The 27,396-nt window shown below is 33.1% G+C and overlaps 1 protein-coding gene and 1 long non-coding RNA gene across 2 annotated transcripts; one reads left to right on the forward strand and one right to left on the reverse strand.

Moving 5' to 3' along the window:
• On the forward strand, positions 1 to 1,931 carry LOC140055637 (uncharacterized). Its single transcript, XR_011846683.1, has 4 exons — positions 1 to 108; positions 637 to 729; positions 1,099 to 1,197; positions 1,453 to 1,931. It is a non-coding gene; the product is annotated as an uncharacterized lncRNA (long non-coding RNA).
• LOC140055535 (lysophospholipid acyltransferase 2-like) lies at positions 1,932 to 27,224 on the reverse strand. Its single transcript, XM_072100908.1, has 12 exons — positions 27,119 to 27,224; positions 25,567 to 25,712; positions 18,706 to 18,879; positions 17,638 to 17,693; positions 16,488 to 16,542; positions 15,880 to 16,057; positions 11,394 to 11,484; positions 9,663 to 9,764; positions 9,366 to 9,469; positions 8,555 to 8,752; positions 7,251 to 7,402; positions 1,932 to 6,018 (listed from the first exon to the last, which is right to left on the reverse strand). The coding sequence occupies exons 1-12, from the start codon at positions 27,179 to 27,181 to the stop codon at positions 5,820 to 5,822; spliced, it is 1,518 nt and encodes a 505-aa protein (XP_071957009.1). The 5' UTR covers positions 27,182 to 27,224; the 3' UTR covers positions 1,932 to 5,819.
• Positions 27,225 to 27,396: the final 172 nt, after the last annotated feature.

The following is a 27,396-nucleotide window of genomic DNA, read 5'->3' on the forward strand; positions in this document are numbered from 1 at the left end:
CAATAACTCTCCCCTCGTAAAAATGGTATCGTCTAGTTTTCCCGCACAAATCGCATTTACGAAAAGCCACCACCACGTGGCAGGCAGCATCAAGCGAGTTATTGTTTGGTATACCTAGACAATACAATAGTATTAATATTAATACTATTTTAGTCCTCTAGTCGGATCCCTCTAGGCAATGAGCTTATATAGATTAGCCAAACTATAATAAAAGCTCATCATTGATTCATTAATTCTTCCGACCTGGCTAGCTAGAGTAGGCCTAGTAGTTATCAGTCAGTCAGTGTCACTTTACCACCAGGGAAGACAGGCATACCATAGCTAGTAGCCTACTAGGTAGGCTTAGGTAAGGCTAAATACTTTAGGCCCAATATTAGCTAATGACAGTGTACAGTTTCTTTCAGGTTGTACCAAACAGGAAAGATATTGATAGTGAAAATATATTATATCATTGAGATATATACTATAATATCTCTATGATTATATCTCTGTATTACCAGGGAGTTGTTTACAACAACAAGATTAGGCTGGGCTAAACTGGTACTGGTAGACACTGACATTACTTTTTTTGCACATTCTACCTGTAGATTAATAATTGTTTTGTTTTTTATGACATTCAGTTTTATTTTAAATCAGTTTAGATCAACTATGAAGCCAGCAACAAGTCTTCAACAAGCTCGAAATAAATTGGTTAGATTTCCTATTGCATTGTCTCAATGTTCGCAGCAGGTAGGTGATGAGAGGTTACCAATAGTTGTCTGTTTATTCTACAACCAGCATACCGTCAACTCTTTCAAACAGGGCTCCTCAGTCAAATTCATTCGTTGATAATTGTATTCTTTAAAACATACTCTTGTGCAATCAACTCCAAAAAAAAACAACCAAATTGTGTGTCTTTTGTGCCCATCTTCATCATCTAACCTTGGAGGGGTGGTGTCCAAAAAATGTCCACTATTTTAGGCCTAAACAAGGTCTATAAGTAAGCTGTACTACAAATGTGCAATGTTAGTTAGTAATAGAACTTAATAGATATACTGTAATATTCAGCCTACAGCTCTTACATTACTTTCCTCATCATCAGTCAAGGTTGTTTTTCAGGCATCAGCATATGCAAAGTGCGTTTCTAGTAAAGACACAGTTTCCAAGAATTTGTGTGCAAATGAATTTCAAACATTTTATAAATGTTTCCAAGCAGCAGTAAGTATAGGGCAACTATGAATACTGTGTTAAGCTCTGTCTACACTATCAAAACTAGTTTTACAAAAAAAAGTGTGATGTGCCCAAATATGGTAGTGATGTGCACGAATATGGTAGTGATGTGATATCATCATGTCCATATATGGGCACATCACATTTTTTTTTCGTAAAGTTTGATAAGTGTATACTGTATAAATGTAACACATTCTTCATCTATTCTCTACTGAATATTACTGTATTTGTTTCCCTTGGTAGGTAAAAAGAAAATGAATTTACCCATATGCAGCAGTGATATATGTTGTGCTCAGGAGTGACAGTGATATCAATAATAACATACATTTTACTTGGCAAGGACATATTAAACTATATGGATAGGAACCATATAGGAACACAAAGGCCGATCTTTCTCCCGATAATCTCCTTCCTCCTGCGAAAGTTGCAATTTCTCCAGATTGTTAATGTTGATTGGATATACTGTACAACCATGGTACAACAAAAACACCTGATAATGCTACTACTAGGCCGAAGGGTGTAAAATGTGTCGCCATAAGAATCAGTGCACATCAGCATATGCCACATTGCCTGGCAAACCCACTATTTACAATGAATGCGGATGCCAGATATTTAATAGCACCCTCTGTGGTTTATAAAGTCTTGGATTTTTATTCTTAATCAAAAATCATTATTGAATTATTATAAAACAAAAGTACACATAAAGAGTTACTTTTCACCAATTAGTGCATGTTTTTTATTTACATTGTTAAAAATCTTTTTTTTTTTCAAAAAACAAATTTCTTATCATTTTTCATCATACAAAAATAGCATACATTTCCTGTTATTAAAAACAAATACTACGTACATTAGCAACTAAACAAAGAAAACATCAAATGAACAACTATTTGAGGTTTTCAATGCTTAAAGGAATTGCTCCAGCAATAAATAAATTAATCCACAAAAAGCTGTTAATACGTATTCTTATTTTGATCATGCTGTGGCTGTTTAAATTACTTTTACCGGAACTAGCCAATAAACAACATTATTTACCTAAACCTCTGTTGTGAGGTAAACTTTCACAACATCATAAGTTTTGATAATTTTTTTTAATCAACATTGATGCTTCAACTGTGACAAATTGTAATGGAATATTGTTGATGTTTCATTATCTCTCAAAAATGCAAAAACAATTCATATAAACCGTATTCCAAAAAGAAAAGCTTTTCTGCTGTTGGATAAGTTGTACTAGTTGTTGGAAATGAACAAGCTTACTCACAAACAACATATCTAATTAAGAATTATAATATTTTAACTGGATAAGTCAATTTGCACAAGCTATGTTTACATATTCTCTTTTACTGAAGTTAAATTGCAGTCTATTGCATTGTGGTTAAACTTGTTCTGGTTCAAACACAAAAACACACCAATTATTCATCTTAATCATCCAATCTGGTGGGAAGATACTTGTAACTTGAATATGATCAGCTTAACTCAAGTGTAATGTGTGAACACAGCATTAGGAAGTGTTGGATTTTTACCTCTATTTCAAAAGAAACGGCATAACTACCAACAAAATTGAAGAGGGTCAACAATATTTCAGCATATTAATTTCAAAATGTTGTTTCCCACAATGTCATGTCCATCAATGCGATTTTTTATCACGATATATATACATACAAAAAATATATGTTTTTTTTTATAATATCAATACCAGTAATGACAAATACACACATTTTTAATTAAAGCATACATGGTAAATAAAAGGAAGGAATTTAGTGTGAATCCACCTTTATATTTTTGGAAGCTGAGTTTGATATGATTGTAAATTGTTTACAAAATTGAAGAAAAAAATTATACACCGCACAAATATACAATCAACCTGTAATTAAATAATAAATATGTATTAACAAATTTACTATATATAAATTACATCTTTTGTCAACAAGCAAAACCATCAGAGCAATTCTATTCATGATTTTATTTAAAAAATAGCAAATACCAAATTGTATGCAAAACCTTTACTATTGCATATTTATAAACATTTTACAAGCCATGAGCGTTAACTGGCTAAAACCCAGGGGTTCAGGATCTTACAGAGGCCCATGAGCAGAGCAGAGAAAATACATTGGAAAAAAAAAGGCTGAAAAATCGAAGGCCTCCAGCTTACAGGGCCACTTAGGGTCTATGAATCGAACCTCTGTTTTACACCACTGACCATACTCATTACCTCCTCAATAACGCCCATACTGTAGAATCTCTTCCACCAAAGCCCCCACCACCACCTTAGTCCTCTCAGAATCCTCTTCACCTCAGTCCCCCTCAAAAAACACCCAATAATAATCGAATAGAGGTGGGAGTGTTTAGATCTGGCTTGTAGCTTAGCTCGCACCAAAAAAGTCGGTGAAGACTTTGGTGGGAAATAAACTTAAATTTAATTATTTACAATTTATATAAATGATTTTTATTTGTAAATTGCAGTTGATAATTACTGATTTGAAATACAGGTAGTATACTGATACAGACAAGAATACTGTACTTTTACTAATTAAAACAAAACTAAAAAAACATTAAAGCACTCTCCCTAATTAATTAATTAATTAATTAGAGACTGATCAGTTAAGGGTCAAACAGTTCACATTGTAAAGCTTGATCACATAATAAATATATGTTTATCCAAAGGCAAAAATTATGCTGTGGGTGTCAGTGACTGGATCTCAATGGAGATACAAAATAAAAGCGTAAAGCTAAATCAAAACGAGAAGTAAAACAGCCAGAAAAGTTAGCAGAGCTTTCGGGCAACACTAGCCCTTCATCAGTGCAAATGATATGTATATATAAAAGGCATATTACTGAAAGATTACGATGCTGTGGGTATCAGTGGCTGGAGCCCAATGGAGATACAAATAAAACAACCAGAAAGCTAAATCAAAAAACAGCTAGGAATAAATACAGTAGCCCTTCCTCAGTGTAATATAAATGTTATACTTATAGTATATGGTTAAACAATTCATATTACTACTACTCTATAAAGGCCTTGAAGAAGCATGTCACTAACAATTATGATACCCTAAAAAGCTATTATTTTTAACAAAACATGAATGAAAGAATCTAAAAATAGACTTACATACACACATACAGAATCTAAAAACAAACAAACTATAATCATCTTCCTATTAATATAAATCATAATTGATAAATAAAAAATATACATATCATTGCATCAATCGCATTGGACACTAAAATCTGTGACATCATCATGCATTCAGAATCTAATTTTAAAGTCTTAATAAAATTCTTCATTATCTTAGACGATGTCTTGATCTTAGTTCCTTAACTCCTCTCTCAATTTATTAACAGCTCCCTAATTCTTATTATCAAATACTAACTGTATATTACATTATATTTCTATACCAAAAAAGATAAAAAACTTGAAACATATGGTTCCAAAAAAACCGAACGTGCTATGAAAGTTGTTAAAACTCAAAAGGCCTAAAATAATATAGTGTGGCTGGTGAGATTAGACCGCTGGACATCTTACTTTTACCTAATATAGAATTACAGTTTGGGAATCCCCACCGGAAAGCAATACACTGGGAATCCCCACCGGAAAGCAATACACTGGGAATCCCCACAGGAAAGCAATACACTGGGAATCCCCACAGGAAAGCAATACACTGGGAATCCACACAGGAAAGCAATACATTGGGAATCCCCACCAGAAAGCAATACACTGGGAATTCCCACAGGAAAGCAATACACTTTTTTACAAAATAATGATCTTCACTTCAAATTCAATGTAAATAAATTAAATGTAGGATGCCTGCTGCATATCAAGCAGAAGATGCCAGGTCGAATCTCAGTTATGGAAGCTTTTTCTAATTCTTACAGAATAATTTCCTCATCTAAACTCATTGTTTGCTTAGATCCAGAATGTCAGTTGGTGGTTCTCTATGCCTGTCAAATGTGTACAGAGTGAAATCACAATGACATCTTTAACATTCCCTGGTGGTTACGCATAACACTAGTAGCTTTTAAGATTTCAGATACTGTATTACAGGGCAAAAACAAACAATGGAATGCTAATGAATGTGTAAAAAACATTCTTAAAATTAAAATTAATTAATACTATGTTTTTCTGTGTAACATATAAAACAAAATAAGTTGCGATGGTGCTGACGTGGTGACAAACATTGTACAAGGTGAATTAGTGATTAATTATTGTAATAAATAATCACACACAAGCTAACTAAAATAAACACAAGTGGATCTTGTCTTCAAAATTAAAGGTCATAGGTCATATATTAGGTAATAAAAAAGTAGCAATAGGTTCAGTTTACTTTCTGTAAAACAATTGCAATTTAAATTTTCAACTTCAAAGTTAAGTTTTTTGACACATTCTGTGGGGAAGTGTGGAAAGAAGTGTTAGTACATTATTTTAATACCAAGACATGTTTTATTTTCTCACTCGAATTCTAAAACCATTCAACATGACAAAAATCAATCGGAACTGGTCCCAAAGATGACATTTCTGCCCTTTCACCAAAAACTGATCATTTTGCATTATAACAATAACCTTCCTACGAGAAGATTTAAAAACAATTTTTCATAGATATCATGATTAGCGCCCTCTACCTATGTTTCTTATCTTCACCGTTGACCGCTAGTTTCATCATATCACTGGCAACATGTGTGTGAGCAGAACCGTTGAGTGCATTCGTGTTGTGATTTTTCTCTAGCTTCTCCTCAGTCACCTTTGTTCTTCGCTTTGGTGTGGGTAATACTACAATGACCATTAATGCGGCAATATGTAAAAACCAGTACATTGAACTGAAAAACAGATAAAATATTCAATTAAGCTCTGTCTACACTATCACACTAATGTGTTAGTGGTATGCCTAAATATAGTAGTTATATGACATCATCGTGCCCACATATGGTCACATCAAGTTTGATAGTGTAGAAAGAGCTAAAAAAAAAAGCAGGTATGCTTATTTAAAATGCAAAAATACAGTAAGATTTTTTATTAGTGAAAAAATGTATATAATTTTGTCAGTAATTATACCATATCCCACAGTTGATGATAGAAATTGATTGATTGTAGAAATAACTTTAAATGAAATTCTTAAAGACACTATTAAATTAACTAGTCAACCAGATGACATTAGAGAGGTTTCGCAATCTTACGAATACGATAACGAAAACGGATACGTCACGCACACGTATTCGTTTTTTCGTAAGCCAGTAAAAATCTGTTTCGCATGGCAACGAAATATTGAGGCGCGTCCAAAATATGACTGCGGTAAATTTGAGCGAAGCGCAGGTACGTGTTGCTTGGTGCTTGGCTGCCTAGGCCTAGCGTAACATCAAAGCGAGTGAGGACTTTAAAAACTGCTATTTATCAAAATTGACTTGGCATTTAGTAAATTACTTTAGTAAATTAATTTCAATAAATCTATAATTATATAATAATCATGAATCATTCCTGATTCAAATGCAAAATGTGCAAAAATAGATCAAAAACTATACTCGTTTTGTAGTTAGGAATATGAATGGTGATATTCGTCAACACGAATACGCTTTACGAATATGAAATGGGGATCAGCTCAAAAGTTTCACAAATGTATGACGTATCCGTTTTCGTTATCGTATTCGTAAGGTTGCGAAACCTCCCTATTAACGTTTTGCGAACAAGGGCTTCTCAAAAATCTGTTAAAAGTTATTAATTAGTATATAAAAATAACCTCAAACATTGTGAATGGCAATAAAATTATTCATTCTTGTCCATATGACCATTGTATAAAGTTGTCTACTGTATCGAACTAGTTTGACAAAAAGGTGTGAAGTGCCCAAATATGGTAGTGATATCATCATCATGTCTATATATGGGCACATCACATTTTTTTGTCACATAAGTTTGATAGTGTAGACAAGGCTTAAAAGTGCATTCTCGCTTTGATATACTCGACATGCTGCAAATGCAAGCGTAGAGATGAATAGCTGCAAACTGGCTTATCTGATTGGCCGACAGCAGCTTTGCGAACTAAGAATAAAGTACTTACTTAAAGTAATCTATTGTAGGTTGTAACCTAAGGAAGGTGAATGGTGCAATGAAATAAGCAAGCGTAAGATGGGTAAAAAACCATGTTATGACGTCATAAAACTGCTTCATCCTCACAGACTTCAAAAAGTATGGACGAACTGAATATCGAACCTGCAAAATAAGAATATTTTTATGTTTTAAATTCATATTTGAGTACAAAAAATTAATAATTATAAAATATTAATAATAACATACCACCTGCAAGACACTTATTTTTATGCTAAATATGGTTTATTGCAAATAGAGTGAGCGATTCATTATGGGAAGGAATTGGGAGCAATTCCGTCCTCCCATCATGCATCGCTCACGCTATTTGCCAGCCTAAATTTATTAGCCTGTGAATAAATAGGCCTACATTCACTTTTCAAGACAATCCCTGAATTGAATGATTTATAAAGATAATCCCTTACAGTTCATCATCAGATTGTCACTATATAAGATGCAGGTACTATAAATATTGATATATACTTATTTTCCAACATTATAGTAACGCTTAAAACATTGAAATTATTTACAGTATTTTTAATAAACATTTATCTATTATTTGATTCAACGATTTAAACATAAATAAAACTTTTTAAGATGATCCCTGGATCATTAATGTGGGGTTTCCCATTTTGTTGAAATTGAATAGAGTTTACTTTAAGTATTGTCATTTTTCTAAGGTAAGCCTTGGGCCTAAAAATATAGTGTCAGCAGCACTTCTCCGCCCTTAAGTAATGCTATTGGTAATTTTAACCTTTCATTATGATGGCTGAAAACATGTGGCTCTCATATATAAATAAACCATGTTTTCAGACACTACATTACTATTGGGTACAAACAGCAGTTGGTCTGCAAAGAATTATCTCTTAAATTGTGAAAGGTGTATATATATTCCAAGAAAATTCGATAAATTTAATAAAAAAAAAAAGTGTTTAAAAAGTAGGCTACAATCATTTTGCCAATTGCTAACACACTATGAGAGTGTCATTTCTGGCTAACTAAAGGTGCCATTTATGAATTTTCATGCAAGAGTACCATTTCCGGCAATGGGGGGCTTGGTGTGTGATTCATTCTATCTGCCACTTCGGCCCACACTGTTGGGAACCTCTGAATTATTATCAAAGGTACAAATGAGCTCTGTTAAAATTACTCTGGTATTAATTTAATTCATTAATTAATTCAATACAGAATCTACAGTAAACTTTACCTCTTCAAACCAATATTCTATACGGTGACAGAAAGATACAGTTAGATCTATAGAAGCCAATCATGACTCACCTTTGACCCTGCAGCACTGAAGAAGGCAGCAGATAGGAATGTAATAAAATAGCCAGGATAGAAGCCATGCCAGAGCGCTGACAAGATAAAGGTGAAGAGACGCTTTTGAAAGGGAACTCGGTCATAACAGCAATGGCGTAACCATATTGAACCAGTAATGTTCCAGTTTTCAATTAGTGTCTTCAAACTAGTTGCAGTCTGCAAAAACGTGAGAAAAATATTTTAAATTTTTAAACGGATTCTACTTTAAAGCTCTGTCTACACTATCAAACTTTATGTGACAAAAAATGTGATGTGCCCATATATGGACATGATGATGTCATGTCACTACCATATTTAAGCATATCACTACCAAATTTGTGCACATTTTGTTGTCACTTAAAGTTTGATGGTGTAGACAGAGCTTAAGTGTGCAGTTTTTAATGTTATGTCAGTTTGGGCAACCCAAAATTAATAGTAAGACTGCTCACAGGCTTCATTTAATATATTTGTTTCAACAAAAAAGCCTGGGGCTTCTAAATAGTCGATGAAGTTCTATAGCTCGTAGCCAAAAGTCCCAGCTTAAATATATAACATTATATACAGTACAATGGGCTCAAATTCATAATAAAACTAATGAGAAACAAAAATAAATCAACTATATCTGCATATCAAGTAGAAGGTTCCGGGTTCAAATATCTCTCACAGATTTCCTCATCTTATCGTTTCAAATTAATTAATTAAATTTCAGTATATCACCAGGCGGTTTAGAATTAATCTTCTATGCCTATTGTGTTCATATATACAGCAAAACTAAAAAAAGTATATTTACTTCAAACTCAACGATCTTGACGTTTGATATACCGTCCCATACTGCTCGTCCCTTTTTATCGTAACCAGAGAAACCTATTCCAGCTGCGTTGTTAATGGCATCAGCTGAAAAGACAACATAACTATTATTATTATTGTGTTATTTAATTTAATTCATTGCAACTCTATTTAGAATCAAGCTTTTGAAAAACACTATTTGTCAGGGCTTATGAGATACATATATATTATAATAAAACATTTTTATGAAGAACTGGATTTAAAGAAAATAAAAAAATCAAAATCATTAGTTATTACTCACCAAATACCCAACCAAGAAAATATTTAGACTTTGCAATTTCGATTGAAAGTAATAAATAGCCAATCTTGTATAAGAATGAACTATTATTCATGTGGACAGGATCTGTACAAAAAAAAAAACAAGTTTACAAATTAATACAGTTTCTATAACTTTTACAATCTTTTTAGACATTTTTCAAACCTCATAGTTTACACATTTTTGCTATGTAAAGCTCTGTCTACATTATCATAGTGTGACAAAAAATTGTGATTTGCCCAAATATGGTAGTGATATGCCCAAATATGGTACTGATATGACATCATCGTATCCATATATGGGCACATCACATAAAGTTTGATAGTGTAGATAGAGCTTAACATCCTTGTCAAATGCAGGAAATAGAAAAAACTTGATGTATTTTGATGGAAAACATTTTTTTTTTTTTTAAACTAAATGTGATTTTAGCACAATCAATGGTTGATGTATGTATTTCTTGTATACTTTAATTTTAGTTTTTAATATTTAGGCAAATTGGTAATGATAACCATGAGCGAATTCATTTACTATCCTCCCTTAAAGGTGGCAATCCCGTTGAAAATACAAACATACACAAGATTTAATATAATTTTAAAACAGAAAAAAGAACTACCATTACAAAGCAGATTCGGATTGCATTTTCATGTTGATCTTTTAAATTAAATGTTAGCGCATTGATTGGCTAACAAATAATACTCTAACAAACCACACAGAAGTTTTTTTTTTTAATTCAGTCTAGATAGAGATGACTTCCTTCCCATGATGATTATATCTCAATATCACCAACTGACCTTATCATTGTGAATATGACAGAAATGTTTCTAAATACACATTTGCCATTTGTTAGTGAACAGAAAATATATACAGTACATTTTCTATTTTAAAGGTAAACGTAATTATATGCAAGTTTGTTTGTTGAGTATTTACTTAAGCTCTGTCCACACTGTCACATTTATGTGACAACAAAATACAATGTGCCCATATATGGACATGATTATGTCATATAACTACCATATTTGGGCATATCACTACCAAGTACCATATTTGACTACATCACACTTTTTTTGTCAAACTAGTTTGATATGATACAGTAGTGTAGACAGAGCTTTAGATTTCCATAAAGTAAAATACAATATTTGAAGTAGAAGAGTTCCCAAACTGTCCTTGCTAAACACTTGAATTGATCAAATTACTGTACTAATTACAGTTTCAATTCAATAGAAACACATGTGCCAATAAAATAACAGCTAAACAAATTTAGCTGGTAGAAAACTTGTATGAACTGGCAATTTTTAAATCAGTAGTAGGATTTTGAAATAGGGAGGGGGATGGGATGTTGGAACAGCACCTAATGCTAAACTTTGAACTTAAACTAATATTCTGTCATTTTCTGGCAGGGGGTTGTGAGAAGAGAGGGCTCCACCTACATGTATATCTTGTATAGCTGGTAGTAAACTTGTATGAACTGGCAATTTCTGAATCAGTAGCAAGCAGGTAAAGGATTTGGCAGTAGGGAGGGGATAGGGCTGTTGGAACAGCACCTAATGCTGAACTTTGAACTTAAACTAATGTTCTGTCTTTTGCTGGCAGAAGAGGGGGGGGGGGGGTGGAGGTGGAGAAGAGAGGGCTTTCATCCAAGTATAACAATTATTTTTTTACATTTCATGTAATTGTAAGACAAAGTGTCTTTAAAATAACAATATTAAATTCACTTACCCACATTTCCCCAAATGGGAATCTTTGGAACTAATACCACAAGGACTAGAGCAGACAAAACAGTTATAAATAGCTTGCTAATTACTGCCCACTGAAAGATGAAAATAAAAAAACAATAAATCAGTTTGAACAAATGTTATATTAAATTGAACTCAGTTGGTAGAAAATGGTTTGCTAATTACAGCCCACAGAAAAGAGATGGGAAAAAAACACAATAAATTTGATGAATTTCTATTAAATTGAACTTTTAGTTGGTAGTTAGGATTATAGAAGAATTAGTTTGATTAATTCCTGCATTCTAGGAAGAATAAGCAGAATCCTTGAGTTGGATACCATTTGGGGTTGACTGAATATTGAACGTAAAAAGCTGAATTTAATTGCAGTATAATATTTTCCAATTGAATACTGAATATACTGTATACATACGATTGAATTAAAGATGTATTTTCCCATAATTTTTTTAACATTTTTTTTTAATATGCCATTTTAATGTCACATAATAGTTATCCACATTGACCACAAATTGGATCGAAAAAAAATGTATTTACCCCAAAAAACTGTAATTTAAAGCAAAAATAGTCAATGGGGTTTTGGTTTAATTTTTGTCATTTTATAAGTAAAAACATTATTTTTTTCTATTTTTTTCTATGGAAGTGATTATCTTTATTAAAATTACAAAATAACCTATTAAAAGTCTGATTTAATTTTTCATGTTTATGGAGGACAATACATCTTTAAACTTAAAATTAATAATAATTTTAATTTGTCTTCATGCAGTGTTCACATAGAAGATCATGTTAGCAAAGATCAAATTAAATTTTGAATGTGAACTTAGATAATATGTAGAACATTTATAAATCATGTACTCATTTGTACACCCACAATGTACACTGGAGATAACAGCAGCAGCTGCTTTTAAATTATTCACAACATTTATAATTACACTTAGATGAAAATCAGAAAAAAAAATTATTATTTACTCTACAAATAGATATATCTCTTTTGTATGCAAGGCACTAAACAAACAACCAGTTCGTAGTACATTCTGTGCAGATAGCTGGAGACACAGTACAAACAATGCATATTGACTTGGATAAATCATTGTCATTTACATAAAATTGAGGATCTGTAAAATCTAGTTTCAGGTCATACACTTGTATGTTATGAATATCAGGTTATTAAAAACATTGTAACAATAACATGCTTCTTTATTACATCATTCTAAAGCTCTGTCTATAGATACTATCAAACTCAATATGTGATGTGCCCATATATGCCAATGGTGATGTCATATCACTACCATATTTGGACACATCACACTTTTTTTGTCAAACTAGTTTGATATTGTACACAGAGCCTTAAAACAGTGGGGGTCCCAGGATTTCCCTAACAAAGCACTGTATCTACAGTACATGCAACATGAGAAACAAACAAAAATTTAAATTTCCTGCGTTGCACGCAACTCAAGCTTTAGGGTTTCCTTAAAATAGGAGTGTCCCAAAAGAGTGTTTTTACTATTAAACCAGCAAGACATGGCCGAGTACCTACTGTAGTACTGTACTGTATATAGCAGTGTACATTCTATCAAAGACACTGTGTTCTTAAATATTGAGTTTGTTCTAAACTGCTTACCCTGGTTTGCTTACCATGCAATGTATATCAATTATCTATATTGAATATAAATAAATAATTAAAAAAAAAATGCTACTGATATTAAATCAAAAATCATAATGTTAATGTACAATGACTGTATATTAATTACAGCTACTTGACTCATACACGTACAGTAGTATCAATACATTATAATTTGCTATACATATTAATTACAGTTACTGACTGCCTGTCTACTGCAGTGTAATTTACTTTTTTCTTCTAATATATTGTATTGTTATGCTGGCTTTATTGTAATATCATCATACAGTAATATCATCATACAGTAATATCATCATACAGTAATATCATCATACAGTAATATCATCATACAGTAATATCATCATACAGTAATATCATACAGTAATATCATCATACAGTAATATCATCATACAGTAATATCATCATACAGTAATATCATCATACAGTAATATCATCATACAGTAATATCATCATACAGTAATATCAGGCCTTGTCTTTTAAGGCGAGCGAGATTGATCACTCATCCCTGAATGTATTGAGGATTGCAATTTGAACCACACCTACAATTTTGAAAAGACAAGGCCTGTAATATGGACAAAAAAACTATCTGATGGAATAAAAAAATAAATAAAAAAACCAAGCTACGTATAAACACGCAGGATTTAGTAATATAATGTAATTTAAGATTAATAGAAGAAGTTCCTTTTATGTTAATTTGTCTTTTCTAGAAATCTCAGAACCAAATACATCTTGAAGAGTTATTGTTTAACTTCCTTATAAAGTTAAGCTCAAACTATTAATTAATAATAAAAACATCACACAAGAGGTAGCAAATTTCATTTTTATGGCCCACGAAAAAAGTATTATGCAGCACATGTAGATTAATTAGCTCTTTAGTTGTAAAAATATAAGGACCTGAGGCTGTATGTTCGAATAAAATCCCTGAAAAGGGAATTGAAATAATAAGTCCTCCATTCTCCACAAACAACAAACTAATTTTAACCATTTGTAATAACTAATTATGATTCTCTGTATTACTAAATGTATTGATATTTTTCTATTTTAATGTTTTGATGTTTTTGTGTACTTTTTATACTAATTTGATGTATAATGCAATACTTTTTCAGCTTCTGCTGCTTTTTGTATATTGTTTTTTTATACCGAAATAAATAAATAAAAGAATAGACAGGTTGTTCCCACCTGTAGTAGAATAAGCAACAGACAAGGGACAACTGATTCAGTGAAGCGATTTAAGCCAAATCCAAAAGAACAATCTGAACAACAATCGCATGGCAGCTTCATTTGTAATACAATCAATGGTGATAGGAATGAATTGCATGTGACATTGTAATAGATAATCATACCATAAAATAAACCACAAAGTTCGTTCACACAATCAACAATGTCAGGGCACATCATGCATGATCAACTTTTAAAATATTTTGTGTGTAAATGCGGGGTAAAAACAAATGTACTATGCAAGTATATTAACAATTTTGTATGACCTAAACATAATAAACCACAAAGAAGTGGGTTCACACAATCAACAATGTCTGGGGATCATGCATGATCAATTAAAACATGTTTTGTGTGTAAATGTGGAGTAAAAAAAAAGTATATTAACAATTGTTTTAATAAACTAAACGTCAATTGATTGTAAAGGTCTGTCTACAATATCAAACAGTTTGAAACTAGTTTGACAATCTATGATTAAATGTTAAGTTACACACAGCACTTTATCTTGTTTTATTTAGCACAAATTAAGATGAAAATTCTAAAGAAAATAATCATCAGTATGAATTCTAAGGCATCTAGGTACAGTAATTATAAAGAGCTGTACAAATTGTTTGAATTATAAAGAAGCCCATTTGAAATCATAAGCAGCTACTAACAGATTTTATGTTAATCTCAATGAGCTTAGGCTAATTAAACTCGTTCGTTCTTCTCTATACTACTACATTGCTAAGTAATTTCTTTTTTATTCATTGACCTATGACCTACTGTATGGAGCTTCTTTTTACTTAAGATAAGCTGCTTGGGATCATTCTAAAGCCAACATTTAATGTAAATTTACATTAAATAATAGCAATTTAAAACCCAAACTTTGTTTGTTTTCGTTATTTATTAACAAATTATCACACCAACACAGTGTTAGTAATCACTGTTAATAGAATACCACTATTCAGGGGATATCCCTATTCAAATTGACACTTTACTATAAAATTATTAACGAGGTGCAATATTTGAACACCAGATAACCCCTTCACTGCTATGACAACATTTATTTACAATTAAACACTGACAGACTCATCATGGAGTAATAATATAGATTACTCCATGCACCCATTAAATACACTATTAGTATCTCCTCCTTTTGAACACCCCTATTCAGACAATATCTCTATTCAGAGGAGAATTTCCTGAAATAACCAAATTTTCCGCTAAATAGGAGTTACTGTAAGTATCTCAGTGGCCCGTAAAAGACGTAATTTTCACTATAAAATGCACTGTATTAATACTGTAAATTCTTAAATTTCAAGTCTATTTAAAATTATACAAATAATGAATTGTATAATAGGAACAACAATCGTTTAATAGTGCGTACTACTGCATGCCATGTGACCCACATTCGTCTAATCAAAAGACAGGAATTTATTTAGGTGTTATTATGTATGTACTGCTTATTGCACAAATTTATCAATCCATGAATTTAGAACCCCAAGCTTCCGATGACATCATTATTTTAATATACATGTACATACTGTAGCATATATAGTAAAATTTTAAAAAAAGAAAAGAAATGTAAAATTCATTCAATGGTTTAAAGGTAATAAGAGAAAAAGACAACACGTACCTTCGATGACGGATCATCGTATATCACTGTGATTTCACCCTTCTCGTCCCGAATAACTTTGCGGAAATTTGAACCCTCAATAAAATGAATGTACTCTGTGAAAAAACACACTGGCCCTGCCAGAATACCCGACATACAGAATATATAACTGTAGAATTCTATTGGTGTAGGAACTTGCCTGAAAAAAAACGTATACTGTATATAACACATAAAAAGGTAAATCGATAATAAAGTAAAACAGCCAGAAAAATTAGCAGAGCTTTCGGGCAACATTATTATAGATATATAACTGTAATACATTTTTACTCCAAAAAGTTTATATATCATAAGAGTTTATTTTACACATTGAAACTGCTGATTTTATTGTAGACAGTTTTAGAAAATTAATGACATTGATACCAGGCCCTATATATAGTGAAATATAAGTACTCTGTGCATGTTCCTGTGGTTGAACTGGTAGTTAACCTACGATATTCTAGGGATGTTTATTTTCTACCCACCTGATAATGTGGGAGTGAAATCTGCAATAAGCAAGTTCAACAATTGAATTTAAGGGTCATAGGTCGTAGGTCAGGTCATATTGAGCTTAAGTCAATTACAATACTCACTTTGTAAGCATTTTCTTTTGAATATCATTAAGCTGTTCTTCATCTTTTGTCATACCTTTATAATGAAAAAAGAAAGAACTGATAACAGAATAAAAAAACATTAAAATACAAAGATCAAGGTCAAATAAGTTGAACTTGAAAAACAAGTAAATCGAATTTCCTCAATTTATGGTAATTTACTCATAAAGCAAAATAATAAAAACATGTGTGGTTTGTGGAAGGTTTCTTTATTATTATTTTAGCATTCGTTTTATTTGACCTTAAAAGGTTAATAAAAGAAATATATGTACTCTATATTATTATAGGCTATAGGTTTTAGAAGTAAAATGTGTTTTATATAATATTACACAGTATACATATTTTAAAAAAGTTTTACAAAACAAAGTAAATTATTTAAAATTCTTGTTTTAATTATTAATAGTAATTGTTAAGAGATCAATATATATCCCTCAATGGATGAAAAATACAATGGAATCATTGTAAAATTTGTTTTAAACTTGTAAACATCTGATAGACCATATTGTATTTTTTAATGATTTTGAATATTTTTAAGTTATATTATTTTGAGATTCATTCTCGGAATAACCAGCCCATATTTGGGCACATCAGAGTAGTTTGATAGTGTAGACAAAGCTTTACACACATATTATGAAGCCTCTTAATAACCACATAGTACATTTAATGATCATTGCTTTTTAGGACATTCTTGGTTAATAATTATTATGCAAGCATTTATACAAAATCTAGACAACATTTGACACAGTAATAAGAAAAAACCTTTGAGTAGTCTCATAAAGCACATAAAATAGTTTGCAACAACTATGAAATTATCAGCATGCATTAAGCTCTGTCTACACTATGAAACTAGTTTGACAAATAAAGTGTGATGTGCCCAACTATGGTAGTGATATGCCCAAATATGGTAGTGATATGATATCAGCATGTCCATATATGGGCACATCACATTGTTTTGTCACAACATAAAGTTTGATAGTGCAGACAGAACTTTAGATGTTATTTAAAAATAAAACCTAATGAAAAAAAAAATTGATGTCATTAAAAAAGCCTAGCTTCATGCTTTTGTAAGTAAATTTAATTTGGTATGTAGTAGCTATTTTATAAAGGTAGTATAATCAATGTTAGTCCTTACCATCGTGTATGCTATAACCTAAACTTCCTAGCTTCATTGTCAACATCATTAGTGGTCTAAAAAAAAGAAGAAATTAGGTACAAATTGTAAAGAAATTCAAAAATATTTAATCCTCTCAATGTAGTTCAGATGTTGACATAGTAAAATTAAAGATGTATTGTCCCCCAAAAACATGAAAAATGAAGATTAATAAATAAAATCAGACAGAAATAGTAAATAATAAAGTTATTCACTTCTGTAAAAAAAAATAATTATTTCACTTATAAAAAGACAAAAGAAACGTTTAATTTTAACCAAAAACCATTTTGTGACAGACAATTTAAGTATTATTTGCTTTAAATTACATTTTTTTCAAGTAAAAAGTTGTGTTTTTCGATCCAGTTTTTGGTCAAAGTAAATAACTAATTACGTGACATTAAAATGGCATATTAAAAAAATTGAAAAAAAATTGTTTAGTTGGACAATATATCTTTAACAAAACAAATTTCTAGTTTGTATGGTTTAAATTTGCATAAACTAATCACACTGAATACATTACAAGATCTAATCAAATTATAATCTGGCAATCTCGACACACATAACTAATTACTGCATATCATGAATTCCAATAATTATCAATACTACAGTATCTATATTTTCAGTATATATATTTTGCTTTGTTTCACATATCTTTTTAAAATTCTTATCACAGTGAGGGTATACAGTAGCTGTTCAAGTTAACAATTACAATATCCCTATTTGTACACAAAGGTTTTTCCTTTTCATATTCATAACATTTATTTCTTTTCTATAAAATAACAGTTAAAAAAAATCAAATTATATAAATCTTTTTTTAAACGTGTTTTTGGTGTTTTTTATTCACTTCAGATTATTAATATTATTCTTTTTTTTTAGTTTTTGGTGAAATTATCTATTCTTATCATCCGCTTAACAACCTATCAAATGTTTTTTGTTGTGATTTCACATTTTTGTACATTATTTAATCAAATTTTATATACTGTAGCTTACTTTCTTTGATAGTTACAGTATTTATGGAAATTTATATGCATATAGAAGAGTATAACCCACCCAATATAATCAAGATTAAAAACACCAAAATTCTGTAATTGGTGATAAAGATGCACCCCCGACATGTACACCATAGAGACAACAAAGACATAACGCTGTACAATGGTTGGTGATATCGTTAACATCATAATGTAACATATTGATGCATCAAGCAGCATGTGTATTAAACCACTCCTGAAAGAAAAGAAAAGACAAGAAAGAGGCAAAACCGTTGTTAGTAAAAAAAACTAGTTCATGAATGAATATTTGATAAAGCTCTGTCTACACTATCAAACTTTATGTAACAAAAAAATGTGATGCAGGCCTTGTAGGTGAGTGCAATCACTCACCTACAGTAACACACTCCTAAACTGCCCTTGAGGAGTGTAATTTACAAAACACTTAAATTTGGCAAACTTCTACACACCAAAATACAAATAGCACACCTACAGCATCCCTGAATGTATTTTGGAGTGCAATTTGTAGCACACCTATAATTGTTTCAAAAGACAAGGCCTGGTGATGTTGATGTATATGGACATGATGATGTCATACCACTACCATATTTAATTTAAGCGTATCATCACTACCTTATTTGAGCACACCACACTTTTTTGTCAAACTAGTTTGATAGTGTAGACAGAGCTTTAGTTGTACCATCAACTCTCTCAAATATGGGCATTGAATATTAATATTTATTTATACATTATAGTATACAGACAATGATACAGATACACTGTACTGTTTATACATACACCTACATGGAAATCAACTAACTCTCAACCAATTGAATCAGTTAACAGTAATTAAGAGAATTTATTTAATATTTGTTATTTTTATTAATTCTACAGTATTTATTTTATTTTTATCTGATTTTTATTGTTTTGTATATTTGTCTTTATTTTTGTCTAATGATCTGTTTCGGCTGGATGGACCACCCTCATTGTCAATGACCTAAAGACATATACTGTAGCTAATCAGTGGTGAATCCAGGATTGTGAAATAGAGGGGCCCTGTGCCTAAACATTAAACGCAAACCATTCATCGTATGACGCTAAAATTAACCATTTTTTAAACAAAATTTTAAGAAAAAGGTTCAAAATGTCTATTTGGGGTGATTTGACATGGAATTTACTCTAATTTTCTCTGGCTTCCACCACCCCCAATCCTTCACACTCCTCCTCAGTCTTTTGTATCCACCTAGTCCTACTGTTAGTTACAGTTACTGTAATAATTGTCAATTCCTGTACTGATCCTGGTGGTTATGATATTCAAGTCATATGCATCAAGTAATAACATTAATGCAAAGTTCAGTAATGTATTTAAATTTTTTAGTAGGAAATACTGTATTTCACATACACTGTGTAACAAACAAGGTATTAAATATTCAAGTCTTATTGATATTTCTGTGATTGATGGATTTATTGACAGACTGCAGTGAGCAATTTTATGAGTACCATATACAGTACATGACCAAAATAGGTTAGCATTGATGGTATTAGAATCTGATTGTAAATCTTAATGCTGAGCATGAAAATATTTCTAGCATAAACTACCTAATTACTATGATCCAGCTTATACTAAGTCAGATTGAGACTTGGCATTCCATCCAAAAAGATAATGAAATAACACTTCTATTTACTATTAAAACTAATATTTAGTATTACAATTCAGAATTAGAGTTGGTTTGGAATTAATTAGTTTGATACCCAAAATGCATCATGTAAACATTTCCATTTTATTTTAACTCAGGATCATGATCAGAATTTTACTAACAAAACCAGATTCGTTTTCCACAAAACAATTGGAGCCGTCTTCAAATTAACTGTTGGGTTCATACCTCAAACACCTCTAGCAGCTAGAATTTTTAATAAATCAGATACTTCAAACAGTATCTGAAATTTATTAATATACCAACCTTTTTCATTTAAAATTATCATGATCTCACCATGCAAAGTCCAAAGGTATACATAAAGGCCAATAAGTAAGCAAACTGTACAGCCGCCATACATTTGCATAATTAATACGACTTCAACAGTCATTTGAAAATTAATTATTTAATTGTTAATACTAGCTACAGCAATACTAAAACCCATCTTTGCAATACACCTCTATTAAGGGGGCATTTTCCTGTGAAACATGTAAGCCAATGTTTGAACACTTTGGCCAACTTCCATTCAAGGGACATTCCTATTAAAGGGGGGTTCCGGGTTTAAAATGAATAGTTAAAAATGTAAAATATATTTGTTTGTCTCTTGAACGGTAAAAGTTTCAATTTATATAAGCGCCCAGTGAAGCAGAACGAAGGCTGTGAAATCAGGCCAGATTACAAGTGCAGCTACGGCAAAATCACACTGTGGTTACAAAATAGGAAATTCGTGAAATGGTCCATCTTCCGACGACTCGTTATCATTAACCATATCAATTACTTTTGTAAAATTATACTTATCTGATGTAATTTTAGTCGGTCTTCCCATTTATAAAGTCAATTTTTTATGAAAATTCATCAAAACAGTGAAAAATTAGATATGTTTGCACTTTACGTTTGCCGATTTTCGCACCGACTTAGGGAAAAATCAAAATCAATGAAGCGTAACGTATACTGTACATTCCTCCTGCTGAGGATCGATCGAGCGAGACGACGATACACGTGCTCTCTCTGCTGCCCACCATGCCTGGCATCGTCACGTGATAAGCAGATACAATATACAATACCAAACTGGTCGGGTCGAGTATACCCCGTCTATAATCACAACATGAACGGGTTCTAGGACACCTACCCCCTAGACAGTTACCCCCCGGATGTTTACCACCCGGACAACTACCCCCTTAGGACAACTACCCCCCGGACAATTACCCCCCGGACAACTACCCCCTTAGGACAACTACCCCCTTAGGATAACAACCCCCCGGACAACTACCCCCCGGACAACTACCCCCTTAGGACAACTACCCCCTTAGGACAACTACCCCCCGGTCAACTACCCCCCGGTCAACTACCCCCCGGTCAACTACCCCCCCCCCCCCAATCTAAAAGTAGACAAATATATAGGACCGGTTTCTGTAAAAATGAAATCATCTGGTTTTAACGGGTGTTTCGAAACTAGAGACCCGAGACCAGAGACCTGACACGACCCAATACGAAAAGGGAGACCTATATTTGGGTCTCCCTTTTCGTATATTAGGGTCTCCCTTTTCGTTCTGGTCTCTTTTTTCGTATATTTGGGTCTCCCATTTCGTATATTTGGGTCTCCCTTTTCGTATATTTGGTCTCCCTTTTCGTATATTTAGGTCTCCCTTTTCGTATATTAGGGTCTCCCTTTTCGTATAGTGGGGTCTCCCTTTTCGTATAGTGGGGTCTCCCTTTTCGTACGTGGGTCTCCCTTTTCGTATATTTAGGTCTCCCTTTTCGTATTGGGTCTCGGGTCTCATGGTCTCTGGTCTCGGGTCTCTAGTTTCGAAACACCCGTTTTTAACCGATTATTCTGTTTAACAGCACGCTAGGCCCTAGATTTGCTAGATTTAAAGTACCGTATTTATTGAAAAAAACGGCCTGGGCTGTTTATTGTTTAGGTGGTTTTTAGGTGGACATTTATTGGAAGAAAGTTGTTTATTCAATGGGAGGGGGTATAATCTAATGGAAATAGACGCCGATTATTCCATATGATGTGTCATGAGAGTGACATGGTCACCGTTTATTTGAGGGGAATTTATTTAAAGATCGCCGTTTATTCGGTGAGTGAACATTGAGGTCAAATATCAAAAGTGATATTATTCTTCAAGTGTACAAAAATACAAATGACAAATTTGAGACAAAAATTAATTCTTTTAAGACCAGTGGTTATCGAAGCATTGTCCTGACGCAAAAATTATTATTATTATTAGCGAACCCAGTTTTTACAGTAAATACAGGGAGTACTATATAATACGTTCGACTATCCTATGATCATGTGACAATCTTCAGTTTATACCAGGCTATATTTATGTTCAATCTTTTACTTTTGTTTACAATAATGAATAGTAATTTGTCAAAGTAACGAATTAAAATATAGTTATTAATTCCTATTATACGCTGTTGCAGAGGTCAGGTTGTTGAATGGTCTGGGTGTTAGTTGTCCGTCCGGGGGGTAGTTGTTCTAAAGGGATAGTTTTCTGGGTGGTAGTTGTCCAGGGGTTAGTTGTCCTACGGAGGAAGTTGTCCTAAAAGATTATTTGCCCTCGGAGTATTGTCCAGGTCCAGGAGGTAGTTGTCCTACGGGGAGTATTGTGTCAGAGGCAGTTGTCCGCGGGGTAATAAGATTATGATAATATAATTTCTAATTTGATACGATTAACCAAAAAGGAATTACAGTGATACGGGTTACTGGTGGTACTGAGCTATTATTGTTTTTTTTTATCATGTATATAAATATATTGTATAATCCGGGTTGTAAAATGAAAACAAACAAATGAAATGTTGTCCAGGGGTTAGTTGTCCTACGGAGGTAGTTGTCCTAAAAGATTATTTGCCCTCGGAGTATTGTCCAGGAAGTAGTTGTCCTACGGGGAGTATTGTGTCAGAGGTAGTTGTCCGCGGGGTAATTACCCGGGGAGGAGGGGGTAATTGTCCGGGGGGGTAATTGTCCGAGGGGGGGGGGGGGGTAATTGTCCGGGGGGGTAATTGTCCGGGGGGTAATTGTTCCTAGGGGGTAATTGTCCGGGGGGTAGTTGTCCAGGGGGGTAGTTGTCCTAAGGGGGTAGTTGTCCTAAGGGGGTAGTTGTCCGGGGGGTATTTGTCCGGGGGGTAGTTGTCCTAAAGGGGTAGTTGTCCTAAGGGGGTAGTGGTCCAGGTGGTGGTTGTCCGGGGGGTAGTTTTCCGGGGGGTAAATGTCCAGGGGGTGAATATCCGGATACGCATGAACGATGTACAGTATTTGATTGAAGGTCGACTCGACCTACAGTACCGGAATGGTATAGATAATATAGCTCGAATGAGAGAGTTGGAATATTTGTGTAGTGCAGCCTATAGTAAAAGGCCTGGTAGTATCAATTCGCATAGGGTCTACTACACTATAGCTAGCTCAATTTTTAACTGGGCCGGATCAGCTAGGTCTCCTTCCTACTACCTGGTCTACTTGCTTGATGCATGAGTATCCGCTTTTTTTGGAGAGTAAACTAAGCCTATTTTAGGCCTACTTAGACGATCGGGACACCATACATGTGGACGGCGATCGGACCTTGTTTTGCTTCAATATTTACAGCCGATTTTGTAGAACGTTTTAGGTTTAGATTGTTTAGGAGTTTTGGTTGATAGGATGGGTTTTGTTATTTATGGGCCAATCGTCTAGTAGTAGTAGGCTAGCTAGGCCCATGGGCCCCATTGTTTTAACGTAGCCATCGTGGCATGGAATCCCTATAGTCAGAATGGCTTTCGCCCATTAGGCTAGGCCTAGAGTAGTATTGTACGTGAAGCCGATAATACGATCTGTACTATAGAGGTATAAAAATAGTATACTTTATGACTCCGTAATCTGTACTAAATTTTGTATTTCATTAAATGTCAAATAAATATATGCTACTACTGTTATTATTACACTTTAGGCCTAGCTTAGAAAATCTACAAAAAATGTATTTTACAATGATCGGGTGGTCGTCGTTTGACAGGGAAGAGAGATGTAAATTAGGCCTAGTTGACAAACGCAACGTACATGACGTCGCGAGTTTGGAATCCACTGGTGACGTGATTTTGTGAATATCTCATGAATATTAATGAGCTTCCCTAAGCTGCTGAAAAACAGACTTTCCATGAATTTACCCTAAAATGTATATGAAATTTAATTTTTTTAATTTCTCGTTATTACTTATTTATTCTGACATGTCTATATTGTTATATTTTTTTTTATTTAATAAATAAACGATATTTAAAAGCAATTTTAAACCCAGAATCCCCCTTTAAGGGAGCACTTTGTTGGCTTTTGTAGGTGTCCACTTAATTCTATCTAGTCCACTATTTTATGGTACACACACAAAACAAATTTAAAAAGATGTACTGTACATATGAATACTGTATGATTAACAGTACACTGATTGTTAAACAAATAAATAAAGATCTACTCATATAACTTTGATAGTACAATCTCTGCAGAAGCTCAACCAAGCTATCAGTGATAGTTTTCGACTTATATAATATTTTAATGACATAAAAATTATAATTAAACCCTATACGGGAATGAATGATTACAGTAGTTATACTGGTATAATAAGAGCTCTACTATAATATTTGTCTATCATTATTTTTACATAAGAATAGACAGTTGTTCACGCAAAACACATGTATTATCTCTGTCTGGTTGCACAGCTATTTCTACGCTCTTTATTCAAATGAAATCAACTCTACTCTCAGACAATAGAACTAAATCTCTATCTACAACACTATCAAACTTCATGTGACAAAAAAATGTGATGTGCCCATATATGGACATGATGATGTCATATCACTACCATAATTGGCCATATCACTACCATATTTAGGTACATCACACAAAATTTACAAAGCAAAATCACTTGTACTACTACTACTAATTCAAAGATAACTAATATATTTATTATGCAACACAATGTGTGTAAATATAGGCTGATGTGTGGGGATGTCATTAATAATAACATTTTTTCTCTGAAATCTGACACTTTTATTTAATTATTACTATTTAATTTATTTATTCTTTCTTTATTCTGCAGGCACTTTTGTCAGTACTAGTGCAATGTCAAAACAAACATAAAAGTAAAGACAGAGTAAATCAGAATAATAGAGAAAAAATACCTACGTAAGTAGTACTTATAGCTACTGGAGCCTGCGTAGGTTTTCAATTAAAAGTGATTGTAGTGCGTCTATCTTATACTTACCATCCAAATGCTATAAACGCCACTATAGTTCCAACGATTATCTGTGCCAAATGCCTTGTGGTAGCACTGGTTCTCCGGGGATGTAGAACCCATCGAAAGAAGTATGAGAATGCTAAGGCTAATAGTTGACAAAATATAAAATTAACCTAAAAAAGAGATGAGGTCAGTTACAGTAGGGTTAAAGTTAAGTTATAAAAACAAGCATGCCCGCCTTTCAATAAATAAATACCAAACAACAAAATATGTTCATTTCTATTGTGAATTACCAAACACCATGTTTAGTTCAATCAATCAATCATACTGCATCATTCAAAGAACGCCGTGGTTAGGATTCCGGCACCGGAACTCAACTGCCCACCGTTAGGGAATCCGACACGCTATTGCGCATGCCCAGAGCTCTGGGAAGTGAATTATAGCTTATAGTGCCACACACCACAGCACCGAGAGTCGGAGTGTTATCGAGATTTACTGTAGCCTAGTTAGTCGTTGCGCGAGCGATGGATGAAACTTGGCCTAGCTAGGCCATACATGAATTAATAATTAAAATAGGACTACGCCACACGTTAAAATATTATTATGATATTAATAAGTATCAGTATCTATCTAAGAATCACAATGCTGTTTTTAGCGTTGCGACCCCGACTTCCCGAACAGTTTTTTCACATCCACGCGGTGGCTGCCGTCAACAAATCAACTTGTGATTGCATGTTATGTACAGTATAATGCGTTATATGAAATCTTTTATTTTGTACTTGAAAAATCATAAAACTAGTCATGTAATTATATAATTCATAAATATATGAAGTTTATAAATATGAATGAAGCGATCACTTTTTAATTACAAAATAAATAGGCCCACTGGTCACGTCTAACTGGTAGGCCTAGCCTAGTATTTACTATTAGTGGATCCCGTATCAGTAGGCATCTAGGCTAGGCTATAGTTCTTCGCTGCACCGTGCGCAGCTATGAAATGACCCATCGCTGTTGATGATAAGTATAGAGTCGCCAATTACCTCGCTCTGGGCATGCGCAATAGCGTGTCGGATTCCCTAACGCTGGGCAGTTGAGTTCCGGTGCCGGAATCCTAACCACGGCGTTCAAAGAATCAATTCAATCAAACCATGAATTGGAGGTATCTCCATACATAATCACACCACCAACAATAATAGGCTAGGCCTAAATCAATCTGTTTTGTTTTATAATATAAATATTAATAATAAATATTTCAATCAATAAAGATTCCAGGAAAATGTAATCCATGTTGTTTTAGAATGAAAAGTAAATATCTTTTTAATTTCAGTGCAAGTATCTAGATTCTTGATAGAATTATAACAATTGGGCGGGGCATAAAGTTTAGGCCACCATGTGTCGACAACTGCCGTCGCGAGGCTCAACGCATTTCTTCCCGACAACAACGATCTTATAAATCTGAACCTTTATTTAGCTTACGCCTGGATGATGGCGGTCGAAGTCCAAGAAGGTTGCATTAATGACAATATAAATACTTAACTACTACTAAACTTTAACTATTCGTAATATATATCCAACTTACCTCAACATATCTAAGTTTATATTTCACAGAAATTTCCTTCAAAAATGGGATCTCGAGCACCATTTTCGTCCGTAATTCATAATCTTCCAATAATCAACTAGTGAAATCAAGCATGGAGGAGCGGTTACCACACACACGACACTCTCTATACACACACACAATCACAAGATAATTATTCAAATGAATTGTAAAGTTCGGAAATGATCGTTTCTGATTGGTCTCCCGTATACTCTATAAACCACGCCCAATGAATGCGGGTTCGATATGTGTTTGTTTGG

This window comes from Antedon mediterranea, chromosome 1, assembly GCF_964355755.1.
Source record: "Antedon mediterranea chromosome 1, ecAntMedi1.1, whole genome shotgun sequence".
In the NCBI taxonomy this organism is placed as follows: domain Eukaryota; kingdom Metazoa; phylum Echinodermata; class Crinoidea; order Comatulida; family Antedonidae; genus Antedon; species Antedon mediterranea.

Coding starts and splice junctions, on each gene's coding strand:
- LOC140055535 (XM_072100908.1), bottom strand. CDS start 27,181: ATGGTGCTCGAGATCCCATTTTTGAAGGAAATTTCTGTGAAATATAAA. Junction 9,470..9,662: donor TTTTCTTGGTTGGGTATTTG/GTGAGTAATAAC, acceptor TTGTCTTTTCAG/CTGATGCCATTAACAACGCA. Junction 8,753..9,365: donor TCAAGATCGTTGAGTTTGAA/GTAAATATACTT, acceptor ACGTTTTTGCAG/ACTGCAACTAGTTTGAAGAC.